This window comes from Piliocolobus tephrosceles, chromosome 1, assembly GCF_002776525.5.
Source record: "Piliocolobus tephrosceles isolate RC106 chromosome 1, ASM277652v3, whole genome shotgun sequence".
Classification (NCBI taxonomy): Eukaryota; Metazoa; Chordata; class Mammalia; order Primates; family Cercopithecidae; genus Piliocolobus; species Piliocolobus tephrosceles.
The window spans coordinates 57,937,441-57,945,533 of NC_045434.1; the positions used below are offsets into that span (position 1 = coordinate 57,937,441).

At 52.4% G+C, this 8,093-nt stretch overlaps 1 protein-coding gene across 1 annotated transcript in view; it reads left to right on the plus strand.

Annotated features, from left to right (window-relative positions):
* IGFN1 (immunoglobulin like and fibronectin type III domain containing 1) overlaps positions 1 to 8,093 on the plus strand; it is a 66,279-nt gene that overhangs the window by 18,099 nt on the left and 40,087 nt on the right. Inside the window, 6 exon segments of the mRNA XM_031934838.1 lie at positions 1,928 to 2,043; positions 2,621 to 2,745; positions 3,460 to 3,601; positions 3,957 to 4,256; positions 4,817 to 5,103; positions 5,772 to 5,940. Of these exon segments, the coding sequence (XP_031790698.1) occupies positions 1,928 to 2,043; positions 2,621 to 2,745; positions 3,460 to 3,601; positions 3,957 to 4,256; positions 4,817 to 5,103; positions 5,772 to 5,940 (1,139 nt within the window).

Sequence of the window (8,093 nt, forward strand, 5' to 3'; positions counted from 1 at the left end):
AGGCAGGTTTTAGGGATGGTTTAGGGGGTTCTGGGGAAATGGGGTCAATGGATAAGGCAGGTTATAGGAAGGATTTGGGGGCTCCTAAGGGAATGGATTCAGGGAGTTATACAGATTACAGGAATGGTTTAGGCGGTTCTGGAAAAATTAGTTCAGGCGGTGAGGCAGGTTATAAGAATGTTTTAGGGGGTTCTGGGAGGATTCCATTAGGGAGTGAGGCAGGTTCTAGGGGTAGTTTGGAGGATTCTGGGTACATTTTGTCAAGGAGTGAGGCAGGTTGTGGGCAAGGCTTTGGGGGAACTGGTAGCATGGGGTCAGGGAGTGAGGTCAGTTATAGGGCAGGCTCAGGAGGATCTGGGGAAATGGGGCCAGAGGGTGAGATGGGTTATGGAGATGGTTCAGGGAGGCTTGGAGTACCAGGCTCACTAGCTGGAATAGGGCATGAGGCTGGACCCAGAGGCCACAAAGCCATGGGGCACAGGTCAGGATATTGGGTAGCATCAGAGGGTGGCACGAGCTGCAAGGATGGTCCAGAGCGATCCAGGGAAACAGGGCTTGTGGATGGGGCAGGATCTGGGGTGGAACCTGGGATGGCTGGAATGCTGGGCACTGCAGGTGGCATGGCACACAGAGACAGCTCCAGGGGCCCAGGGGTGCTGGGGTCTCAGGGAGGGCCGCAGACTCTTTCAGATGAGAGAAGCTCCACCAAAGATCTTGGGGGCTATGGAACCTCAGGGATCCCTGAGGCCTTGGAGGCTGCTGGTGCCAAGGGAAAACCAGATGTCAAAGAATGGCAAGATAGTTCTGGGACTCCAGGGTCTTCTAGGGACAGAGGGGCTCCCAGGGCAAAGGATAGGTCTCCAGACCAAGCAGGGATTATGGGGTCTTCTGGGTTTCTTGATGGCAAGGGGGCAGTAGAAGGTGAAACCTGGGCAGGAATGGCTGCTCTGGGGTCTGGACATGAAAAGGACATCTGGAAAGCAGGCTCAGGAATGACAGACAGGGGTAGAGTTGCTGGCCAGGGGAGATTGGCATCTCAGGGAGGCGGGGACTCACTTTTGGGAGGCAGAAGGATAGGCTCAGGGAGCTCAGCGGGGACGGGCCAGGATGTGGACAGCAGCTCTATGCCTGGGGAAAGGGGCAAGTCAACATCAGGGCCTGCTGATGGACTAGGAATGAGCAATGCCTGGGCTCCTGATTGGGAAAACCAGGGGTTTAGCCGAGGCAGCATAGGTGCTGGGAAGCAGCCCGCAGGCTCCAGAGCTTCTGGTTCTCTGCAGGAAAAAGATGCCGCTTTTGGTGGGATCCATGAAGGGCCAGGGGGCTTTAAGGGCAGGGAGGGTGCACCAGGCCAAGAGGCAGCTGGTGGATGCCGAAGCCCATGGTCCCTGGATAGCAAAGGTTCAAGTCCTGGAAGGGGCAGTTCTGGTGGTGCAGAGGACTCAGGTATCCTGGGCAAAGGGAATTCTACTCAGTGGGGAAATGCTGTCATCCCAAAATCTGGGGAGTCAGGACCTCAGGGAGCCTGGAATGGCTTAGATGGTCCCTATGGCAGAAGAGCCTCTGGAGATAGGTCAGGAGAGACCCAGGACCTGAGCTCTCAGCTAGGCAAGGGACAGAGAGGAGGAAAGAGGTCCCTTGGGGAGCAGGGGTCCCTGGAGGCTGAGAATGGTGAGGTCCAGGGTCCTGGGGCCCTAAAGGAGGATGAGGTGCAGGGAGCGGAAGAGGCTGGGAGGTCAGGCAGGAGGCCTGGCTCACTCAGGAGCAGGTCTCAGGCACAGTCAGGGGCTGAGGTGGGAGGAGGAAAGAGAAGGGGAGCAGATGAGGCTGGAAGCATGGGATGGCAGTCTATGGGGGAGAACCGGGGGTGCCTGGAGGAGATGCTAAATGAAGATCAGAGCCGGGAGCCCCCCGGTCACCTTGGTAGCAGGAGAGGTGGCAAAGATGGCAGGTTGGACATCTATGGAGAGAGGAGAGATGCTACCCGAAGTTCCACATCCAGATACAAGCCTGGCACTGGCAGTTTCTCCAAGGAGATCTGAGGTAGGTGCTTTTCTGCTAAGCTGGCTCCCATGGGCTAGAGATAGTGGGGAGCTCCCTGGCCACTGGGATGCTTGGGTCTGTCCCAGTTCTGCCTCCGGCCCCAGGATTTTGTCCCTGCCAGTACTCCCCATTCTCAGGAACCTTTTGCAAATTTAGGAAGCAACCTCTTCCTCTTTATAAAGATGGGGTCCAACCTGTGAGAGGCTCAGAGTTCTCCTAGGAGACCTCTTTGCTCTTGAAACCTTATGTCCACAGCACCACAGTTGTTGACCCAACACTCTGTGGGTTACCAGACTTCTCACCTGGGTGACTTGCAGCGGCGGGAGGAAGGGGGCCTTCGTATACTTTACACCCCAGGTCTCCTGGACCAGCCTAGGTCCTGCTGAGAAAAGTAGCAATGCATGGGCTCCTGTCTGGGAAGACCAGGGCATTGGCACCAAGGCAGCATAGATGCTGGGAACCAGCCCTGCTGACACCAGCCGTGCCCAGTTGGCAGGACCATGGTGGCTTTGCAGGGCACAGCGCAGGCCATGGCCTGGGAGGCTCAGCTCTGGCAACCCCCTCTGTGTCTCTCCAGGCCCCACAGGCCACTTCTCCCAGGGCTTGGCTGACATGAAGGTGCAGCAGGGGGAGGCTGCCACACTCTCCTGTACCCTCACCAGTGACCTGGGACCCGGCACCTGGTTTAAGGATGGCGTCAAGGTACTGCCTCCCCTCGCAGCTTCTCTTTACCAGCAGGAGGGACAGAGGTAAAGCAGAGAACAAGAAGAGGGTAGAGGCTTTGAAAGAAAGATTTTTCATTCTTCGTTTTACTAATGTATCCACCTCAGGAGAAGTTTAAATAGGCAATAACTTGGTGTGTTTAAAATAAAATTGGATTTTTAAATGATGTGTATCCTACGCCCTGCAGCACACCTCTTGTTCCTCCACCATCCAAAACGCCTCTTCTATACCCATACCTGCTGAATCCTACCCATCCTTCAAGGGCTTATATAAATGCCATCTTCTCACCCCTACCAGAAGGGGGCCCTCCTCCCCCTGCACAACCTCCCTGTCCTCCATTAAAGCTGTCACCCCAAGAGAAACATCAAAGTGACTCAGGGCATGGGGCTCAGTATCAGCTAGGTCTGGCTTCAGATCCCGGCTCTGCCACGACCGGTTATGTGACCTCAAGCAAGCTGGTGAACAGTCTGGTTTCCTCATCTACGAAGTGGGAATAATAATAGCACTTACTTCATAAGGTTGTTATGACAATTAAATAAGGTGCTAAGCACAGAGATCATTGGCACACAGTAAGCATTCCATTCACACAGCTGTTATCAGGATCCCGGCATCTGTAAAGGGCTCTGGTTAGCTGGCCTGGAGGAGCTGGGATGGGAATGGGGTGACCTTCTCCTGCTGTGGCCCTGTCTCCAGCTCACCGCCCAGGATGGAGTCATCTTTAAGCAAGATGGTCTTGTGCACAGCCTCTTCATCGCGCGTGTGCAGGGGACCCAAGCCGGGAGGTACACCTTTGTAGCTGGTGACCAGCAGAGCGAGGCCACTCTGACTGTCCAGGGTAAGGCCTAGCCCTGCCCTGCCCTGTCCCACAGTCTCTTTGTACCAGGTGATATGCCTTGCTTTAAAACACCTGAATTTGTGGCCACTCTGCAGCCAGTATCTAATCTCACCCCCAGAGAAGATGATTTAAAAAGCTGACTCATACTCTGCCTGTTCCAGCATCTTAGCTCTTTCCTTATCAGGAAGTCCTTGATGAGGTCTAAGCCTGGTCTTTCCCACTGCAGATGAAGCCCCTTCCCTTTGTGGCAGGGCAGGAGATGCCTTTATCTTCCCCCAGACTTCCTTCTCTGGGTCCTCCTTTCTGCATTCCCCGGTGCCCAGTGCTCTGGTCTTTGACTCTCTTGTATTTCTAGATTCCCCTACCATTGCTCCAGATGTGACAGAGAAACTGAGAGAGCCACTGGTGGTCAAGGCTGGGAAGCCGGTGACAGTGAAGATCCCCTTCCAGAGCCACCTTCCCGTTCAGGCTGCCTGGAAAAAGGACGGGGCCAAGGTGGTGGGCAGTGGTGACAAGGAGGCCTAAGTGGACCTGGGGGACGGCTACACGCAGCTGTGCCTCCCCAGCACAGGCAGGAAGGACAGCGGCCAGTACAGTGTGACGCTGAGGAGTGAGGGAGGCTCTGTGCAGGCCGAGCTCACCCTGCAAGTCATAAGTACCAACCCCGTCTTCCCCCAGCCAAGGCCTGAGAGTCCCCAGGGTTCTGGGCCCTCCCTGCCATCAAGGGCAGGCCTGGGGTGTGATCTCTGGTGGCTCTGATCCTCATTTGCATGCTGTTTAAGATCCAGACCTACCCCTAACTCTGCTCAGACTGCTTAGGAAGAAGCAGTTGAGATCAACACAGTGCTGGGCTCCTGCTGGGGGGGATCACTGGGCCCTCAGGAAGCTGCTGGGTAGGATGGTGGTCCCCAGCCCTGAGTGGTGCCAGCAAGGTAGGACTGCTGTGAGCCGAGCAGGTGCCCATACCAGCCCCCGGACGGTGGAGCTGGGAGGGGCTGGTGCATTCCATGACACATCCCTGGGTGCACGTATGTGTTGGGGGTGGGGACATCTCAAGAATGTGTGGCCCTCTGTGTAATGCTCAAGGCTCTCTGGACGGTCTGCCTCATTGCAGGCTTATCCACTGATGAGTGGCGAAGGGGGGCGGGGGGCGGCGCCGTTCCCATCTAGCTCCTCTGACGCCTCCTCTTCCTGTTCCTCTCTGTGGGTCCCCAGACAAGCCTGATTCCCCACAAGGCCCCATGGAGGTTCAGAATTGCCACAGGGCTGGTGTCTGCCTCTGCTGGCGGCCCCCAAGGGATGATGGGGGCCACCCTGTAGAGTGCTACTTGGTGGAGAGATGGCAGGCTGGCAGGAGCACTTGGCTGAAGGTGGGCGAGGCCCCTGCTGACAGCACCACCTTCACGGATGCCCATGTGGAGCCAGGCAGGAAGTATGCCTTCCGAGTGCGGGCTGTGACCTCAGAGGGGGCTGGCGAGGCCCTGGAGTCTGAGGAGACATTGGTGGCTCCCCTGGCCCCTCTACTTCTTGCCTTGACCTTGCACAGTTCACTTCCTCTCTAGATCTGAATTTCCACATCCATGAAGTGGAGAGGAGGGTCCCCTGCTCCACTAAGTAGTTTCCTAAGAAACAAACTGCATTCTGAGATCAGAAAGAACTTGGAAAAGCCAAAGGGCTGGGCAGATGCGAGGGGTCTTCTGGTAACCCTTAGCATTTCTTTGCTCCGCATGCGTGCTGCAGAAGTCCAGGTTTGAGGAGGGAAGAACGGGCTCAGAACAGCTTGCCAGGAGACCTGGGTTCAAGTCATGGCTCTGCTACTTAGAAGCTGAGGCCTGTCAGTGCTTCAGTTTCCTTACCTCTGGAAAGAGAGATGAACAAAGGGCAGCCTTACAATTTCACTATTTAGTTATCCTGCTTTATTTAAATATGACAGCAACTCTGTAAGGCAGAGACAACCAGGGAGATTAAGGTACTTGCCCAAGAACATCCAGCAAGTTAATGGTGGAACCAGACAGGGATCTGAGGCCCCTGATGCCCTGAGCAGTGCTCTTTCTACTTTGGAGGGAACTGAGTCACAGCGCATGGAGGGCTGTAGGGAAGAATGTGTTAGGACCCCAGGCTTGGTGTCCTTTAGAACTTGGAGGCACCCAAGCTATCTCCCCATGTCTAGCCCCATCCGGGTGGGACTCATATGAGCGGGCTGTTCACAGAGAGGAGGTGGACGGTGGCGGACGTGCGGCAGGGCTGTCAGTACGAGTTCCGGGTCACAGCTGTGGCTCCCTCAGGCCCTGGAGAGCCTGGACCCCCATCAGATGCCGTCTTTGCTCGGGACCCCATGAGTAAGTAGGGAACCAACCCAGGATGGGGGTGGGGGTGAGCACGGGATAGCCCTGAAGCTGGGTGGGACTTGATGGGAGGTCACAGGTCACAGGTCGGGGCAGTCCTGAAGGACATGGTCAGGAGGGCTGAGATATAAAAATCAAAAGGCCTCTCGGGTGAGCCACATCTTAGGGGCCCTATATTGAGATCAAATAGGCCCAGAAGCCAGGCAGTGGGATTAGAATATTCCTTCCCTGTCAAGCGTAATGGTTCATACTTGTAATCCTAGCACTTTGGGAGGCAGAGGCAGGAGGATTGCTTGAGCCCTCCCCGGAGGTGGAGGCTGTAGTGAACTATGATTGCACCACTGCACTCCAGCCTGCATGACAGAGGGAGACACTGTCTCAAAAAATAATAATAATAATAAAACAAAATAAAAAGGGGGAGTTCTTTTCAGGATCACTTCACTCACTCTTTGGCCTCTAGGCAGGCCAGCCCCCAATCTGGCCCACCTGCTCCAGTCCCATAAGCATTCACTCACCCCTGTGTGCCCATCAGGCAGGGCGGAGAGCAGGTGACAGGGGAAGCTCAGCGTCAATTCTTTATCCAATGAATATTTGCCCATCGCCTACTAAATGGCCAGCATTGTGCCAGGAAGTAGGTGAATCAATCCTGGTCTCTGTCCTTGAGAAACATACAGTCTGAGATAGCATTTCCTATCTGAGACCTGTGGTCTTGAGAAAATGGAGTGTATCGAGAGATGCCAACAGACATTCTGAGAACAACAGGAACAGCAAAAAATGTCTGTGATCAAAGATGTGTATGATGTGAGCCTATGATGTTTCCAAGTCTTGCAGGGGAAAAAAACCTGTCTAACCTTGATCCAAATCTAGCTTTTTCACAAAACACCTATTAAAAGCATCACTCCAAGGCATACAGCTTAGAAAATGCTGCTCTGTATTTCTCATCTGCTAATGAGCTTGCCTACACCAAGTCCTCTGGGGAGCAGCACATTTCTGGCACTTGCTAGATGGGCCAGGTGGTCAACACCTGGAGAGCATCTCTGTGCCCCACAGAGCCTAGTGCATTGCAGGTGTTCAGGCTGTTTGAATGAACCCAACAAGACCAGAACATTCTGTAAGTTTCATTGTTCAAGTGGTATCTGAGTTTTAGTCCTAGGAAGGGCAGGGCGTGGAATGGAGGGATGGGGAGGAAAGCTGGCCCATGCAACTTACTCCTTGCAAATGGACCAAGGTTGTCCTATCTTTTCTCTTTCTTTTCTTCTCTGTTCTTTTCTTTTCTTTCTCTCTTTCTTTCTTTCCCTTTCTCTCTCCTCTCTCTCTTTATCTCTCTCACATTCTCTCTCTCTTTCTCTCTCTCACACTTTCTTTCTCTTTCTTTCTTTCTTTCTTACAGGATGGTCTCGATCTCCTGACCTCGTGATCCACCCATCTCGGCCTCCCAAAGTGCTGGGATTACAGGCTTGAGCCACCGCGCCTGGCCAAAAGCAGTATTAAGAGGAAAGTTTATAACAATAAACTCCTACATTTAAAAAATAGATTTAAAATAAGCAACCTAACAATGAACTGCAATGAGCTAGAAGAGCAAGAACAAATCAAATCCAAAAGTGGTAGAAGAAAAGAAATAACAAAGATCAAAGAGGAAGTAGATCATATTGAAAGTAACAAATATGAAAGATGAAGAAAAAAATGTTGGTTTTTTGAAAAGATAAATAAAGTAGAAAAACCATTAGCTACACTAAGAAAAAAAAAAAAGAAATCCCAAATAAATAAAATTAGAAACAGAAAAGGAGAACTACAGTTGGTACCACAGAAATACAAGGGATCATTAGAGACTATTTTTAACAACTGTATGTCAACAGATTGGAAAATCTAGAGGAAATGGATCAATTTCTGGACATGTACATCTTACCAAGATGGAACCAAGAAGAAATGGAAATCCTAAACAGATCAATAATGACTAACATGTATGACTATGTAATAATAAAAAGTCTCCCAACAAAGAAAATCCCAGAACTAGGTGACTTTACAGCTGAACTCCACACATTTTTATTTCAGTTCTTCTCAAACTATTCCAAAAATATTGAAGAGGAGGGAATTCTGCCAAGTTCATTCTTCAAGGTCAGCATTACCCTGATACCAAAATAAGACAA